The 19,532-nt window shown below is 43.1% G+C and overlaps 1 protein-coding gene across 1 annotated transcript in view; it reads left to right on the top strand.

Moving 5' to 3' along the window:
• Positions 1-19,532, top strand: part of LOC111864614 — a 92,105-nt gene that overhangs the window by 61,360 nt on the left and 11,213 nt on the right. Inside the window, exon 2 of the mRNA XM_033751502.1 lies at positions 9,684-9,770. Within this exon, the coding sequence (XP_033607393.1) occupies positions 9,684-9,770 (87 nt within the window). The remainder of the gene's footprint in view (positions 1-9,683; positions 9,771-19,532) is intronic.

Below are 19,532 nucleotides of genomic sequence, written 5' to 3'. Positions count from 1 at the left end.
ATTATGAATGTGGAGCAGTCGGTAGAATGAAAATTTGCAGGAGAAACCGAAGTACTCGGAGAAAACCTACCCCAGTGCCACTTTGTCCACCACAAATCCCACATGACCTGACCTGGGCTCGAACCCGGACCGTCGCAGTGGGACGCCGGCGACTATCTGCTTGAGCTATGGCAGGACCTAATACTGACATAACGGACGTACGAAGTTGTGAGGTGGGACAGATAATAGCGCCATTTAATATAGGATACTGAAATTATGTATTGTAACATCGTTAAAAAATATGAAACTCTCTTTAAATTTTTGTTTCATTCCTTGTAAAATATAAGATAACAAATGGCGACTGCATGGCATTTTTATTTAGCTTTAGGTTTGATAACGGCAAGTAATTAACGATTGGAAATAGGCACATGAAACTTGGCAACAACTGGTGTACGTTGTAACTGAAATATGGCAACCGCGCGAATCTTCGATGTTATGTGCGACAAATTTGAAGTTCCTCCCAAGAATAAAATAAACGGTACTTGATATTATTAACGCGTTCACTAAATCGATTTGTAACAGTTAGGAGCATTGACAATGCAGAAGCCCAAAGAACTCGAGTGGAAACTATATTCTGGCACGGATTATACCTTTCCAGCCATAGTTTTACGTAACTTATGAAAAGAAAAGAAAGCTTAGGAAATTGAATTGTTGTGCATCACCTTAAAATGATTTGTTTTAGAAAATTCATTAGCTCGTATGTATAAGTTAAAGGCAGAATTATCCTTGTGCTTAATTAGGCATGACGTAATGGAGATTGAACAAGTCGGCCCAGGCTATAACATCTCTGACTTGTATTCGGATGTTGCTCGATTCGAATCTCGGCTGGGAATCGAATACTCTGAGAGGTTTCACGTATTTTTCCTCAGTTTCTCTAGGGTAGGATATTAAACCAGACCACGATAACTTCTTTCCACAATCTTTATATTTTATTATTAACTACCATCTGACAGCTTTGTTACATTCTGAACCTCGGTACAAGATGGATGTGAGTGGTCGTTTTCATACCCCGGCCGTTTTTACCCTCGAGGAAAGACCTCTCCATATAAATTCGACAGAATACTGAATGGGTCCCAGATTCCGCCTGGACACCGTGCATAGTAGCATAGCCATTCGCCGGTCGTCCAGTTTGTAGCATATCCACTGTATTTACTGAGCTATTCTGGGTCCACAACGCTTTATGTGGCGTTAGTTAACAGTTTCAGTAATTTTAAATGCACTCGTCGTTTTCACATCACATTTTATGGATCGTACATAACTCTTTTATAACACGCCACCATATACATTTAACTGAAAAATCAGTATTTCCATTAATTCATTAATTATAATCATATTTATTTTTATTCTGCATATTTATAAAAGCCGGTCACGGTAGCCGAGCGGTCTAAGGCATGTACTGTCTTCGTTCGCTCGGAAGCCGGGATCGTGGGTTCGAATCCCACTTAAGGCATGGATGTTTGGTACGTGTATGTGTTTATTTTTTGTTCGTGTTGTCCTGTGTTTAGATAGAGGACTTCTGATGGGCTGATCACTCGTCCAAGGAGTCCTACCGTCTGTAAAAATGATCAAAGACGAAATTCACAAGTTCTGAAGACTTCCATGTTGACGACAGACGAATGACTCTTCGTTATCTCGTGGCAAAATGGTCTAATGACATTCAATAAAATCAGCCCCTTACCTTTTATACGACATAGTACTTGATGTCCGTAATGGAAACCAGGGACAGGTGAGAAGCAGGCGGACACGATCCTGGCTAATAGGGTTCCAAATTTAGAGATATGTTCCTTAGAAAAAGCTCACTCTCTTAAATCCAGAAATGATGCCCGTACACTGAAACCAGCAAAACAGAAGTGTGCTTACTTTTCATGCATGAACGGAGAAATATTTTATTGTTTGGCTGAAGACAATTTAACGTAAACATCTTGAATTTAGCAACTGTGGTTACGGTCCTTACAATTTCTAGTGCGTGTAAATGCTCTCCTTGTAAAACAAACAATTCATAATTCAGCAGCAAGTCAAACCCGTGCTATAACCGAAACTACCAGAAGTAACAGCTCGGGAGAAGCAAACAGTGGGATCATCTGCACGTCCATTCCATTTGTTGGAAGATGGTAGGAGTGCGCATAATATATATAGTACAATGTGTCTCAAAAGTCATTGAGGGTCTTCAAATAATTATGTCAAATATAGGGTTCGAAAGCCGATCACAGTGACCGCGCGGTCTAAGACATGAACCCTCTTCACTCGCTTGAACGCTGGGATGGTAGTTTAGAATCCCATTCGAGGCATGGATGTCTATTGTGTTGTTCTATGTGTAGGTAGAGGCCTTACAACGGGCTGATCCCCCGTCCAAGGGGTCCTACCAACACTGATAAAGCAACCAATGTCCAACAAGTGGCTGTAGAGCCATAGATAGATATCGAACTCGACATCTCAGTGCGCCAGCAGCCCACAGTCAAATCATCATTTCTTTGAACAATTTATGACACTTTAATTGTAACGCTTCTATCTAAAAGGAGAAAATGGGGAATATACGTGCTACATGACATTTTAGGCACGTCCAGGTACCTCACCTGTGCAATTAATGAATGGGACGGATGTAGCTTCGCTCTCATGGCAACCTCAGTTTGGGGCAATGAGGTGTTCGGGAAATCTGGTTTTGGTTTTCGTCTCAATCGCCCGTCATTTTTTCAACCAAAAATTATATTTTGTGGACGGTTTCAATAAAATTTCCCAATATAAAATGCCCCGAAAATCTGTCCAATGGGAGCCAAGCTGATATAAGCGGACAGGGAGACAGATTGACAGGCATGATGAAACTAATAGGTATTTTGGAAAATCTTATAAAAGCGCGGAAAAGTCATAAATTAAAAATTATCACCGTCATTATAAAATGAGTCATTTCGGTGCATAATTTCTGTAATTTTACACTTCCGTTACCTTAACGTTTTCATCTGTAATCTCAAATATATGAAAATGTTAACGTTCAAAAGAAATGTCCTACAGGATCCTAAGGGATGTTTACACCCTCTCCCATACCAAATTTCTGACCCCTACCAAATATTGTAATCACTTATTGGTATGAAACCAAGTAAATTACCTTAGTATGTTAACATATAAGTTCACTGCCGTCGCCATTTTGTTATTTTGCACTCGTACTGTTCAAATTGGGAGCCGGGATAGCGCAGGCCGTATAGCGACTGGCTATGGGCTCGACGACAGAGAGGTCGGAGTTCGAGTCCCGGTAGGGTCAAAAGCTTTCTCTTCTCCGTGTCGTTGAGGCCGGTTCTGAGGCCCACCCAACCTCCTATCAAATGAGCACTGGGGGCTTTTTCCTCGAGGGTAATGCGGCCGGGGCGTGAAGCTGACCACTCACCTCCAACCAGTGTCGAGGTCAGGTAAATGTGGATCTATACGTCCACTCCCCCATACGCCCNGGCAGCTGTACCTTTTACTATTCGAAATTTAAAAGTAGGAAGATCTGATGCCCTACAGCTTCAAGACGTTCGTAGTAAATTGGACGAAATTTGTTCAGTTTGTTTAAACATTAGCAATTTGGGTAGACTCAATATGTGTATAAGGCATGCGGTAGCGTAGTCGGTTGAGGCACCATGCTACATGCCGGAAGGTCGCGAGTTCGATTCCCGATGATGTCATTGGATTTTTCAATTGACCTAATCCTTCCAGCCGCACTATGGTCCTGGGGTCGACTCAGCATCTAACAGAAATGAGTACCAAGAATCTTCCTGGGGGTAAAGAGCGGCATGCACGTAAGGCTGACATCCTCATCGCCACCTATGAGCAGATTGTCTAGAAAATGTGGGAGCCTCGACGTCTCACAACCCTATGGGTTTTCATGGTATGTTACAGGGAGAGCTTTACCCTTTTTACAAATATGTGTATAGCAAAACTGAACAAAATGGTTGAAGCGGTAACGCTTCTGATTTGTAGGCTGAAGGTGTCCAATTCGAATTTTGGCCGGGACATCGACTATCCTGAGTAGATATTTCGTTGTTTTCCTCAGTCCTTTCGGGCAGATTTCAGCATTGGTACCTAAAATTATGCCAGGACCACTTCCATCCACGTTTCTACCAATTTGTAATTCGCTAGTCACTTTAACAGTCGGAATTACATAGTCTCCTAAATAAAGGTATCCCTGTAACAGGCCCTGAAGGCCCATAGGGTTGTAAGACGTCGAGGTTCCCACATTTTCTGTAGATAATCGGCTCACAGATGGCGGTAAGGTTGTCAGCCTAACGCGCCGGCAGCCCTTTACCCTCCAGGAAGATTCCTGGTACTCATTTCTGTTGGAGGCTGAGTCGACTCAGAGCCATAGTGCGACTGGAAGGATTAGGGAAATTGAAAAAATCCACTTCATCGGGACTCGAACCCGCGACTTTCCGGCTTGTAGAATAGTGCCTCATCCAACTTCCCTACCGCGTACCTCTCTGTTAAACAAACCATAAATAAATTTGTTGGTATCGGTTTCGGGTACACTGCTGATGGCCTTCGCCAGTACAATGATTCTTTGTTCCTGGCCCCATGAGATACACGACCATAGTTTTTCTCAACTTACTTCCTTGTTGGTATCGTGAATTTTTTGTTTCTTTCAAGGCACGAAGAGTACGCTAAAAACAATTCAAATGTTCGCCACATTACAAGTTTCTTTTTGGCTGCTTCGCTATTTAAAACCCCGCTCAAACTAGAAAACTACCATCGTCTTAGATGTGATGCAGTGATAGAAGTTTACCGGCGTTTAGGAGGGATATTCTGCCTCCTTTCTCAGGGCTGAAGAGTAATCCGAGCAAGTAAACAAGCAAATACCAAGCAGAAAGCAGAACAAATCTTTACACGTACGTAAACCCCTGCCAGTGTACAAGGCGGCACATTCCAGGAGCTAGTATTGACGTGAGAACGTCAGCTCTCATGCCGTTGTTACGACTTTCCTTTGGTTCCGAATGAAGAATTGTTGTAGGTTGCAAGTCACAAAGAGTTAGAGGAATGGTACCAACTACACGGTTAGATGTGGGAATGTTGTGAATCTCACTGCAGCCTCCATGCTCCAGCTTCTGACCACCGGAAGTTTACAACGAGGGCTTAAGAAATAAAAAAGTGCGGATCAAATGAGACGTAACAACACAATCACGCCGTTTCTAATCGACCTGATCGCTGTACACTCTGACAGAACACAATAGAGTCAGGCTTCTTTCTTGGATTACGCTTCCTCCATATCCTTCGAAGTTACGTTGAAGTGAAGGAGACGATTCTCGATTTCTGCTTACCATCAACTACGTGACTTTCGTCCTATAGAAACGTTGTGGTTACATTTTATGACTGATGAGACCGCCCTTTCATGCGTCTGACAATAAACGATTTCCCAGCATTATTCGGTAATTGTGTTCACCAACAAACAACACACAGCGAAGTCATCAGTAGGTTATCATTGAAAAGATGGTAAATCGTGGCATTCCAAGAAGTTTCAAACATCTATAAATAAATCAATTATCTCTGAAGCTGTCAAGCGATTTATGGAGTTTTGGATTGATGACCGGGTTTACTGGACTCTTTGGTACAGCGCGTGAGTACACTTTACAGCACACATACGCGTGCACACATACAACACAGACACAGTAGTGTCCATAGTCACGCCTTCACCGCCGTTGCTTGGTAGCGACTTCCAACGACGGACGTTCCCCTTCTTCTGGGTTCCCGAACTCTCTCCGACCTCAGCTACCAGCTTCTAACAGCAACAGCTCACAACAGCTGAGTCCCAGCAGTCCTCTGACTAAACTAACTCACCAACCAACCGACTGCAACAGTCAGCGCCAGAGTCAGAGTTTCTTTACGACTGGCGGTTGCTAACTGGCCCTGCTTATAACATCTTGGCATGGACCGCGTAGAAAATACCGTTCTTCTGTTGGGGTGACCGCACTGTCGTTACTGAGTCATTGCATATCAACGGCCGTTATTTGCAAAACCGTTACTTAGCAGCGACTGTTGTATAGTTGCTTATTTCACCATCGTTGCCTAGCAGTGGGTCTACATACCATAATAATAATAATAATAATAATAATAATCATAAGAAGAAGAAGAAGAAGAAGAAGGTACATTGAATGTGTTTAATCAAACACAAACCCACGAAGATGCAGGGATGAATGACGACATATCTCCTCAAATTCCTAACTTCGATAATAGATGGAGGTCTGGGTACTGTGGAGAAGAGAAAATCCTCTTACTCCTGATGGGAATCGAAATCCTATTTCTTGGACGCCCAGTTTGCAGCCTGCTCACTATACTGACTCAGCTAACTCGGTTTCTCTTAAATAGTAATTATAATAAGTAAAGTTACTCCCGTGCTTAACTAATTAAGCACTACGCCATGAAGACGTGTGGGGGAGCGGATGTATAGATCCTTGTATTCCTGACCTCGGCACTAGTTGGAGGTGAGTGGTCGGCTTCACACCCCGGCAGCTTTGCCCTGGGGAAAGTGTCCTAGATGACCACTGGATAGGAGGCTCGGAGGGTTCAGGTCCGATCTGGACGACACGGAGAAGAGAAAATTATTTAAATTACCGCTACTCGAACTCCGATCCCTCGGTTGTCCAGCCCGTAGCCAGTAGCTATACCGACTGCGTTATCCCGGTTCTCAATAAGGATAAAAGTAATAATACAAATAATAATAACACAGTAATCTCTTTGTATGCCTATGAAAGGCGCTTTTGTTTTCATTAAACATGTCAGTACAATTAGAAACTTTTACAGTTCGTTTCACTTATCCGCCGCTAGCCACTAAAATGAAACATGACAATTGCCTACTTCTTTGCTTGAGTGGTTTTGTGACAGCGATTTTGTAGATAACGGACACGCTTGCTGGATCATGAGCTTGCCCAGCCAGCGGTGAAAGTGATGCCAATCCAATCAGACAGTCAATATCATGGATTTGTTTCTCTGGTTCTTATAAGTGACAATTTTCTTCTTTCCATTCGCTTTCGGCCATGGGCAACGCGTGTGAAAGATGAGAGTATGTTGTAATACTCGGAAACTGGACTGTATAATTCATATCACATGAACTATATGAGGTTTCAGTCTGCATACGAGCTCCATTCCCGTGCGTGAGGGCCCGATTACACTTCTTTTTTTGGTTCCTTCCGGAAGTCGGATACTTCCATCTTTATCTATCTATGGCTCTACAGCCCTTGCGGACCTTGACCACCTTTTCAGTTCCTTAATTTATACACAGTCGGTAGGACTCCTTGGACAGGGGATCAGCCCGCCGCAAGGCCGCTACCTACACATAGGACAGCACACAAACACAGAATAAACGCACACAGACATCCACGCCTCGCGTTAGATTCGAGCCCACGATCCCAAGCGTTCGAGCGGGCGAAGACAGTTCATGCCTTAGGCCGCGAGGCCACTGTGATCTGCTACCTTCATCTTTAAGCAAACAAAAAGAGCACAAGGATTGCTGTCTCCTGGGATGTGATAAAATATGTTACTCCTCTACCCTTAAGATGAACGCAGCAAGTTCTTCCGCAACTTCAGTTACCATCACTCAGATACACGGAGAAGCACCCCAGTCATTACCGCGTCAACTTCCAAATATTAGTAAAATAATCACAAGCATTAAATTTGTCATCACGTCTTATCTGTTCAGGGACATTACTCCCGTTCTTAATATTGAGTCAATACATGAACATTATATGAGTTGCAGGTTTTGTGGTGTTTCAGGGACTGCAACTAGCGCGTAAGCCAGGGTGTACCTGAAATCAACCTTGACCTTAGTTCAAGTATAAGTATACTGTCACGTGTATGAATGACTATACACGGGGTTTGGATTGGTGACTGAATTAATTGAACGCTTACAGAACCTAATTATATGTAACTACAGCGCTATCACTAATTCACACTCTCTACAATTCACTACACCATGGACTAAGACTTCTCAGTCTGCTGTATCTTTGCCGGCTGTCGCCTGGTAACGGCTTCAAAAGCCGTAGCTTCCTCAGCTTCCGTCTTCACGTCCTTACTGGCTGGCGACTCTCTCGCAACTAAATAAATTCTAGACTTATTCTGCTTAAAACATCTCGGCACGGTCAACAGAGAAACACCTCTCGCAACAGTTCTACTATTGTTGCGTCACGTAGCTGTCGCACCGACCGCTCAGGGAACACCGATTCCCAGTTAGGCTATTGGTGCTTGTCAGGAATTTGTTGCGCCCGCTACCTGGCAATGACCGTTGTTTACAAAGTGATTACTTAGCTACGGGTCGACATGCTGCAGTACGTTAAAGCCTTTCAAGTCAAGCCAAGTTATTGATACTCAAAACCAGTCTTCTTTTTCTTCATGGTAATTCACGCTGATTCGAGTCTTTACTTCTTTCGCAGTACACGTTTTCTTGCTACCTACTTAATTAGCCAACCTATAACTTTATGGGACACAGTCCTTCTTGAGATTCTAATAGGCGCTCAGTTAAACAAGAAATTCCCCGTGTTTTAGGAACCCAAGATATCATCGTGTTCACAAGGGTCTACCATTCTATCCTATCCTGAGCCAGATGAATGAAACCGCACATTCATACACAATGTCTTCATGATTTGATATTAAGAAATCTGACATCGTTGATTTTTAATATAGCCAATCGTAGATTTGGACTGCATCTGTGGTCTAGTGTTTGTGGCTACAGACCCAGAGATCCCGGGTTCGATTGCCGGCGCTACCAGATTCTCTGAGAAGTAGTGGATCTGGAACGGGGTCCACTCAGCCTCGTGAGGATAACTGATGAGCTGTTTCAAGAAATAGCGGCTCTGGTCTATAAAACAGAGATTAACGGCCGTGGGGATTCGTTGCGCTTACCACTCGAACTCTATCCGCAAAACTTGGCACTAACTTCGCCGACAAGCGGCGGTCGCTGGGCCGGTATAGTTCGCTTGCGGACTACAGGCCACGGAATTTGTTCTTTTTTTGTTTGTTCAATTGTAGGTTTCTTTTAATCATACTCAAGGCTCGTGATATTCCTGAAGTATTTATTTTGAAATCTTGTATATGAAATTAAAGGTAAAGTTGTCCGTGTGCTTGATTCATTAAGCAAGATGCCTTGAAGACGAATGGAGAAGTGAAGGCAAAGTTCCAACATTCTTTCCCTGAGCATTATACGCAGGTGAGTGGTCAGCTTTACCAGCAGGGGGTACTCAGTGCCCACTAGACAGGAGGCCGGGTGAGCCCCAGAGCCGGTCTTGACGCTGTGGATTAAAGAAAAATCTCTTGTCCCTGCCGGAAATCGAACCCTGGCCGTCCACCCCGTAGTCCGTTGCTATACCAACTGAAATATCCCGGCTCCACTTTTGAAATCCTATGGTAACTTAATCTGTGCAAACATTCTACCATTGCTCTATACTCATCTGTCACCTCAGGTTGGCGAAAGCCCAGATCAGGCAGAACGCTATCACATTTTCGGTCTTTAAGTTGGAAGAACCATCTCTGACCTGCAACTTGACTGCTTATAGGGTCAGGAAGGAAGTTATTTTTAAGAAACGCGATCAAGTGGGTTAATGATGCTGCTTCTCTTCCAAATAGATATATTGCATCACATTACATAGTTCCAGTTGATATATATAGAATCTCTTGTGGTGCATTGCTTTCAGGAGCGAGTAAAGCGGAAGATTCCGCGCAACTGTTTCCATCCCTGCAGTCTCTCGGAAATCCAGGAACTACAAGCTACGCAAAACAACGTGAGTTTCCTTCAATCCAGAACACAGGAATTGCTAGTGCACTGGCAATGTGCTGTCACACGTATTAGTGATTATAGACGGAGTTTGGATTGGTGAATAGATTTATTGACCACTTACAGGTCGTAACTGCAAATAATTATTACACTGTTGCTGATTTCCACACTATAAATCACTCCACACGAAGTCTTCTCAGTCTGTTTCCACTAATCTTCGCTTGGTAACAGCTCTCCACAATGGCTATTCCTCTACCGTACCTTCGCTAGTCTTTTTCTGGTAATGAAACTTAGTTTCCGTTGTCCGCTGATTCGCATTCCACAGCTGAACCCTCAACTGAACTCAACTCCACTAGTGGGATCTCTGAACAATATTGGTGTCATTCTGATGTTTATTAATATTGACAAATTACAGAGCCTAGTTTACATAAGAACATAAATTGTTTTCTAGACGTATGGCATAATAAACCGGGGCACGCGGTAGCATAGTTGGTTGAGGCACTATGCTACAAGTCGGAAGGTCGCGGGTTCAAGTCCCGATGAGGTCATTGGGTTTTTTTTTTCAATTGACCTAATCCTTCCGGCCGCACTATGGCCCTGGGGTTGACTCAGCATCTAACAGAAATGAGTACCAGGAATTAATTAAATAATTTTCCTAGGGAGTAAAGCGCGGCCGGCGCGTAAGGCTGACAACCTTACCGACATCTTTGAGCCGATTGTCTAGATAATGTGGGACCCTCAACGTCTCAGAACCCTATGGGCCTTCACGGCCTGTACAGGGATAGCTTTACTTTTTTTACTTTACTTTATCGCATAATAAACGGGCGGCAAGTAAGTTTTTTTGTTGCTAGTGGGGTGGAACTAAGTCCCTTGTATTGCGGCCACTTCTGGCCTATTGTACCAGCCCCAGATGATAGGTGAGGGTGATTGTTGAGCAATTGGTGGAATGAAGATTGGCAGGGGAAAGCGAAGTACTCGGAGAAAACCTGCCCCAGCGCCACTTTGTTCACCACAAATCCCAAATAAGCAAGTAAGCTCAAAGAAACTGCTAAGAACGGCGTTCGGGATCTTGTATAGTACAATCGTTCGATTATTTTGGAACCTATGTCAGGATAGTCCATCCTTGGCCGCCTGAGGCGATTCCAACGCCTTACCTCGCTCGGTCTGGGTACATTACAGTTTCTCGTTCATTTCTTCGTGGGATTTAATACAATTACCTCCATGGCACAGGAGTATCTTGAGCAATACTTACCCATCTTAACAACTAATCATCTATAGGCCTATACAATACGGAACGGTTTGTGAGGAAGTATTTTTCATGCAGTTATAGAGGTGTGTTTGAAACTGTGCCATCTGAAGGATAAATATTGTGACATGACGCCTGAATGCCGAAAATGTGCAACCAGAAAAGCGCCGCAGAGACGTCCATTGCTAGACAAGGACCCGCTAAACAAGTTCCCGCAGCATCGAATAAGCACACAACAATAGAGGAATTGTTGGAGGCTGTGATCTGTATTTCGTTCTTCCCGAAGTTATAAAGGGAGGACACGTGAGAACGCGCAGTCCAGTTCAGTTCGGTAGTTGAGTTCAGAATTTGTAAGAGAACTGAGACGGGAGAACGGGAATGGAGCGAGTCCTCGGCAGTAGATTGAGTGTGAGTTATTGTAATTGATTGTAAAAGAAGACGTCAGTAAATATAACCATCCAATCCAGAACCAGTTATTATTAGTTACTGAACCCCGGACACATGACAATGTGTATGAAAAGGATAAAGAAAGGAAAGAAAGTGGATAAAGGACTGAAATACGAAAGAAGGGCTTTCCGTTTAATTTCATTGGAATTTTTCTCCAACATTGCTATGACACGTGAACGTTTAACATCACACAAACCTAAATCACTCCAATCTTCACAGTTCGTTTCTCTAACATCCGTTTTAGGTCTCCCAACTATCCTTTTTCCGTGAACTTTCCAAACAAAATGTTAAACATTTGTTTCCTTCATATCTGACACCGCATTTATCAGACTTCTTCTTTCAATCATCCTCATCTCATAATTACGTCATATGTTGATTTATCTCACTTAGGTCGAAAATCTTTCCTCGCCGCTTTTGTCGCAAATATGTTCTATCTCTGTTCTTCCCGTCTTTACAGAGATCAAGTTCCAAACTCAGAGAAAGCAACCTTACAGAAGCCTACCGACATAAATTCCAGTAAAGAAATTTAGTCATTACGTGTGGAAAACACATGCAGCTTCTTCGCCCCAAATGGTGGCTCTCGCGGTAACGATTCTGGCCTGTATTCCAGAGGTGATCGGTTCAAACCCAGGTTGGTGTACTGACTATCCAGACCGAGGCTTTTATGGCTTTGCGCAATGCCTACAGGAAATCGCCGGGATCCAATCATGCTAAGACGAGTTCCTTCCCTTCCTTTCAAATTCATTATTGAAAACTGTCCAACCATTCGGGGTTTAGCCTGAGTTAGTTACAGCGTCGTTAGGTACTTATTTACTTACTTACTCATGGAGCTGAGCCCTTCTGGAGGAGCCGCCACTTCTGCAGCTACTCAAGAATTTCGCAGCACTTTATGGGGCCCAAAGGTTTATTATCGTGTTCACAAGAGCCCCCCACTGCTCTCTATCCTGAGCCAGCTCAATCCAATCCATACTATCCCATCCTATCTCTCTAAGATACATTTTAATATTGTCCACCCACCTATGCCTTGATTTTCCCAGTGGTCTCTTTCCTTCTGGCTTCCCCACCAATATCCTATACGCACTCCTCGTCGTTAGATAACTATAAATAAATAAAACAAAGCCGTTTCAATTAGAATTGTACTATCAGGTACTCAGCACGACGCAAATAGGAGTGTAACCAAACTATGAGTTTGCCAAAGGGAGAATTCCTGCCCTATGCCCTCAAACATGTGGCACAACTTGACTTCCAACCTGAACACACCCACTTGGCACACCAGTTGCTACAGCTCTGCTATCTTGTTATGCAGACTATAACTGAGAGGTGCGGACAAACTATGGCACGAGTTCCACATACCAAAACCACAAAAAATGTCCGTGTCAACATGTTCATCATTGAGAGAACCCGCTGTGTCAAGGCAGGTTAGAATACCTCCACCATAGCCCTGCGTGCCATAGAAGGCGACGAAAAGGAAACCCGGTGCCTGAGATTATAACTGGACCACCCTGTCACTGGGGGACATAAATACAAGGACCTGGTCCTCCAGGTTGGGGGGTTGGACGTAAGCCTGACAAACTTGCTCTGTAAAGAAAATAATTGTTATGAAATCCAAAGAAGTGCCAACCGAATGCAATCTGACAGAATCTTCTAAAGAATTCTGTGGCTCAAAAAGTTATGTTTTTCCAATGATGATGATAACTGGAAGAATACTGCACATGTGTGATGGCGCTCCGCCATATTTTAGCTGTCCTGTGCGAGATGCTCTCAATAACGCGCATCATGACCGATGGATAGGCAGAGGAGGACCCACTGCACGGCCCCCACGCTCGCCGGATTTGAATCCTCTGGATTTTTGTCTGTGGTGACACAGAAAAACCATTATGTATGCAGCTCCTGTTGACAAAGAAGAGACACTTCAATATCGCAGTGAGGATGCCTGTCAAGACTAACCGCAATTTCCCCAGTGACAGTCCATGATGACACGTGTCGAGGCGTACATTGAATCTCGTGGACGACAATTTGAGCACTTATTATAAACGTACCCCTTCAGCTAAAATAAAAGGTAAAGATATCCCTGTAACAGGCCGTGGAGGCCCATAGATGTTTGAGACGTCGAGGTTCTCATATTTTCTAGACAGTCGGATCGATCACAAATTAAATGTTTCCGGACAGATATTCATTTTGGCATTCTTTCTTCTTGTTTTGCAATATGGAACTAGTGCCCAAAGTTTGCCCGCACCTTTCAGATACACCCTGCAAACTTCCAGCTGTAGTTCGCTGATATAACCCCGCCCCTAGTATCACTAAACCAGCGCATCAACACGCAGCAGCGTCCCTAATAGGGCAGGTTTCAATTCCATGTGATACAGAACGTGGTTAATCGGATAACGGACTTGCAATCCTATCAACATATTTTATGTGATAGTATTTATCCTGCCAGTCCTAGTGGCTACAAATTGTTAGGCGAGTAGGCTGGGGTCGCGGGTTCCAATTCCATTGGAAGCTGGAATTTTTCTGCAATGTTCTGTGAGTGTAGAGACATGGAAATCGGCTGGTCCTCAATCCAAGCAAACCCACTATGAATTCAAAATTGTAATTATCTTCAAATAAAATCTGAGGCTTAAAACTCCAGGCTTCCTACAAGTCGATCTTTATTGCATGTATCCTGTTGCGTGTCATAAAACAGATTTTGCCCCAAGTCAGGCATCCAGGCTCATTCTCTGTCCATATGCAAAGAGAGAGAAAAATGACTGCTCTGTAAGTTATTTAAGGAGCCCGGGGGGGGGGACAGAAAGACTGAATAGCAATAGCGTTTGTAGATCACCTGTTGTGAATTATTTGTCAAACCGCAATTCCACAAAATTTGAAAGTAACCCTACATGAAGTGGGTACAGTAAAAACAAAAAATACCCCAAAGAAACGGGCGACTTTCAACAGCTGCGTGAAACAGTAGGACTAAAGTGTAACAATGGACACATCCAGAGAGGCAAAAACAGGGCCAAGAAGCCATGAAAATAAGAGAGCTGGAGAGTGAGGAGTGGTATCACAGGGGCAACTAGAGAATAAGAAGTGAGGGAAGGCGCACAGACACATGCAGACACTCATATATGTAATGTATACAGTCCAGTCGCGATTTATTGACCACTGCTTCCGCCTACATGGGACGGGCGGAAGAATAAAGCACAATACTTCCCCCTTAACTGAAACATAAGCCTTCTTGAAGTCTACAAATAGCTGATGTACTGTCTCATTGTATTCCCATTTCTTCTCCAATATCTGACGAATACAAAACATCTGATCAGTAGTTGATCTGTTACACTTAAACCAGTCAATAATGTAGACAGGACACTGTGGTTACTAGATAGTGGGTAAAGTTCTCTCTGTGCTTAACTAATTAAGCACTATGCCATGAAGGCGTATGGGGAAGTGGATGTATAGATCCACGTTTTCTTGACCTCGGCACTACTTGGAGATGAGCGGTCAGCTTCAAGCCCCGGCCGCTTCTCCCCCCGGTACCCATTGGAAAGGAGGCTGAGTGGGTTCCCAAGCCTGTCTTGACGACTTGGAGAAGAGAAAATTCTTAACCTTAACGGGACTCGAACGCCGACCCACGGTCGTCCAGCCCGTAGCCAGTCGCTATACCGATTACGCTACCCCGGCTCCCTTACTAGGAAGTAGAGACAGAATTTTAAAGTTGAATTAGAGGGGTGTACCTCTCGGCAGGGTTAATCCCAAGAAATTATCCTGGGTTAGGGAGTTAAAATCCAATTTGGTCTCCTTCATCACACATGTTTTCTACATATTCATAAGCAAAATGGTATGATTATTCGAATGGACGAGCAGTCCATTGCATTACTTCTATAAACGCACAAGACACACAAACGCTGCAAAACATATCCATGCCCCGAGTGAACGACCCCGTTTTAGGGCCTGATAAAGACCGGTGCAGAACCTCTTCCCTAATTTCGGTTAAAACACGGCATATTGCCTTCAGATGCTGAGGCAACGTATAACGAACCGGGTACCCGCCTAGTGAAAGCACACAGAACCTGCTTCCGAACTCCCCCCCCCCTCATATCATGCTGTTTATCCTGAGTCATCACGCGCTAAACGCGCGCTCACTCTCTCTTACAGCACTTTCGCATTTCCGCTAGTCTTGCAGGTTCGTTTGCAACCTTGAGGAGTGCCTACTAAAATCGCTCCGTTCGTCATTCAATCTGCCATGAAACAATTCTGCCAAAAACCACGAACACTTTACATAAAGACATACATTATACGCGCGTACGTCGAGCGTCACATGTTAAATGTTTATGGGAACGAAAAAAAAACTGAATGAAATGTGTAGAGGAAAATGAAACACACTTATTTGTCAATAAAAATTTTCCTGTGTTACAAGCGTTCGCGCTAATTAAACACACAGGAGACGCTATTTATACATACCGCAACTTGTAATTCAACACCAAACAATGGACTTTGGAATACACGCGAAAATTATTTAAAAATCAACAAACAAATTTTTCTTCGTACACGCAGAGATTTTCTACGTCTCTTATCGTAGTCTTCATTATCCAGTTCATCTAAAATACTGTTGCATGTACACACATTGCTAGGCAACGACCGCGAAACAAATAACTAGACGACGGCCCGTAAACAGCAATAAAGGAAGGGTGTTTTTGTGCTGTCTGTGCTGAGATGTTATAGGAAGGGAAGCTAGTTAGTGAGAATCAGTTGATTTGAGTGAGTTGGTTGGTGAGTGATTGAGTTAGTTAGTTAGTTATTGGAGAGGGTGGGTTTCCCCATGCACTTAGACCTGTATTGGTCCATTGTGCTTCCCTCTATGATTTCTACCAGTCTCTATATCCTACCGGTACTGGTGCTTACCATCAGTCCCGCCCAGCCAGCGAGACCGGCTCTACTAGCTGAGAGGTATCTATAATGCTTCCCCCATCTACCAGAGGTATTAGAGACTGCTGTTGGGCGGGAAACGTCCGTAATTTGGCTCAGTGACCTCCTTTGGAGATATGAGGTTCTTTTACGTGCCGTAAAGCTACGACACGGGACCCACGGCCTAAAGTCCCTCCCGGAGGACTTGTTCCCTGAATTTTTCCGCCCTTAAAAATTCGATGACCTCCGCCGGGTATTTGAACCCGCGTACTACGAGTCATGAGGTGGGAACGTTACCTCTAGACTACGGAGGCCGCTGAGTGATTGAGTTAGTTTGAGGAACTGCTGAGGTTCAGTCATTGTGATCTGTTGCTGTGAGAAGCTGGTAGCTGTGGCCAAGGATAGTTCGGAAACCCAGAAGAAAAGGAATATCTGCCGTTGGAAGCCACTACCGAGCAACGGCTAGTGAACTGTGGACATTAGTGTGCATGTAACAGTGAAATGTAAAGTGCGTGAATTAGTGAAACGGTTAAAATTTATTGTGGTCACGGATCTGTAAGAGTTCAATAAATCCAATTACCAATCCAAACATTGTCTATAGGCACACTCCTTCACGTAACAATACATCACTTATGGAATTACAGAATATCACTCCTCTTTGTCACATTGCTACATTTTCTTTTCAAGTAACATGAGTGTGGACGTTGGCATGTAACTTCTGTGAAATGTGCCTGTTAAGTGTACACTGCATACTTTTACAATATTGCTGTTTTCCAATTTGCTGTCTTTGCTTCAATTCCAGATTTGGATAATCTTATACTTCTAAAATGGATCCCGCTTTGCCTTTATGGATCAGGCAACTTCATGCTGGTATCCACCTGAACATTCTTTTCCCACTTCTCCACAGTAATTTCTTACTTAAATTCACTCTATCCTGGGCCACCAGAATGCACTTACTGTATTTTATGTTCCTCCCATGTGATCCAAATATTAACCTAAAGTTCCTCTCACACAACACAGTTTTGTTTGCCTAACTATGTACGTCAAATTAAATATTTTAATCCTTCATGTGCCGAGTTATACGTGTAGTTCTGGCTAATTTACAACAAATCTTATCGAACCTGTCCCAAGGCTTATATTTATGTCTACAGCACAGAACATGTTAAATTCTCATTGCTAACATTTCCATTCTTCTTCTTTTTTTGCTACACTGCACCCATGTTCACTTCCTGCGTTTTTGATCCTAAGCAATACTTTATATAATTCCAAATACATGCTCCACACCATTTTTCAAAATGGCTGTAAATTATTTCACTTCTGAGTACAGACGTTTACCTTCTATTTTCCAAGAATCTCTTGTCATTGGGCTGATTAATGCCTTATGATTAAATTCCTAAACTGGTACTTAATTTATTGGTTAATTATTTTGCAGTCTACATCTTACCTCATACTAACTCATTATGTTACTTATAGCTATATAACACCTTCCACCCAAGTAAATGTTCACAAGTGAACACAACTGGGCAGGCAAGGCATATCAAAGAAGATAACTTCTACGAATTTTTCCGAACACTGGGAAATAAGATCATCACAGGGGGTGATTACAACTGCAAAAACACACTATGGGGCTCTCGCTTGACCACACCCAAAGGCAGAGAGCTGTCGAAAATAATACGAAACCAACAGTACTCATTCCTGTCAACCGGAACCCCTACCTACTGGCCTAGTGACCCAGATAAAATCCCAAATCTATTGGATTCTTATATTACAAGTGGCACCTCTACATCCTACATGGATATAGTCCCTAGTTATGACCTTTCATCGGACCACACACCCGTAATAGCTACTATTAGTACCGAAGTCGTCAATAAAAAAAACACTCCCAGGCTTCATTACAGAAGAACCAACAGGACTGATTATCGAATAAAAATAGAAGAAGCCATTAACTTACAAATCAGTCTTAAAGCCCTGAAGAACTAGCCACAGCCCTGACTAACTTCATTAACATTCTTACAGAAGCAGCTCTACACGCCACTCCAATTCCGGCTACACAAACAACAACAAGTATAAATATCCCCACTGAAATAAAAAAACTTATAGCAGATAAAAGAAGGGCTAGGAAGATATGGCAGCAAAGTCATGCCCCATCAGACAGAACTGCATATAACAGGGCCACCAATAAGTTAAGAGCGGAAATCAAGAAGTCCAGAGAGCTGACACTACACAATTACCTCAGAAACCTCAATCGCTACGACTCCATTTGGATACCAGTGAAGTCAACTACAAAACCTATAGTTCCTGTATCGTCTTTAAAAATCCAGATAGACGGTCGTCCAGAACGATGGGCTCATAGCGATAAAGAAAAAGCGGAACTCTTCGCAGCACACTTATCGAAAGTCTTTACGCCTAATGGCAGTCATCCTGATCAAGAGATAGAGGACGATGTCACCAAATTACTGCCAAATATTCAGACAATAAAAGTATTGAGCCCAAAAGAGATAAAAGAAGAAATTGGCTTCTTAAATATCAAAAAAGCACCTGGTATTGACAAAATCACCACCCAAAATGACGAAAGAGTTGCCAAAAAAAGGGATTGGTCATGCTAACATACATCTATAATGCTATGCTAGGACTTAGTATTTGGCCAAAACAATTAAAAACGGCAGAAATTATCCTGATACCAACATCATGAAAAAGACCCAAAAGAATTACCTTCGTATCGTCCAATAAGCTTACTGTACATAATAAACAAACTATTTGAGAAGCTTATACTTCGGAGACTAAATATGGACCTAAAGCCAGACGAATGGATGCCTCCACACCAATTCGGATTTAGGAATCATCACTCTACAATACAACAAACACACAGAATCAGCTATAAAATAAATCAAGCATTAGAAGACAAACAGTACTGCACGTCAATATTTATAGACGTAAGCCAAGCCTTTCATAAGGTTTGACATGATGGACTCCCATTCGAGATCAAAAAGGTGCTCCCTATAAAATACTTTAGAATACTCAAGTGATATCTATCTGACCGAGAATTCCGAACATGATTTAACTAGGAGGTATACAGCTACGTCACCATCCAATCTGGAGTCCCTCAAGGGAGCGTTTTAGACCCGATATTATACGTGCTATTCACAACAGATCTCCCAACGACTACTTACACTACAACAGGGACATTTGCTGATG

This window comes from Cryptotermes secundus, unplaced genomic scaffold (assembly GCF_002891405.2).
Source record: "Cryptotermes secundus unplaced genomic scaffold, Csec_1.0 scaffold7, whole genome shotgun sequence".
Classification (NCBI taxonomy): Eukaryota; Metazoa; Arthropoda; class Insecta; order Blattodea; family Kalotermitidae; genus Cryptotermes; species Cryptotermes secundus.
Note: the sequence above shows the minus strand (reverse complement) of the source record. Positions and strands in the feature narration are given on the sequence as shown.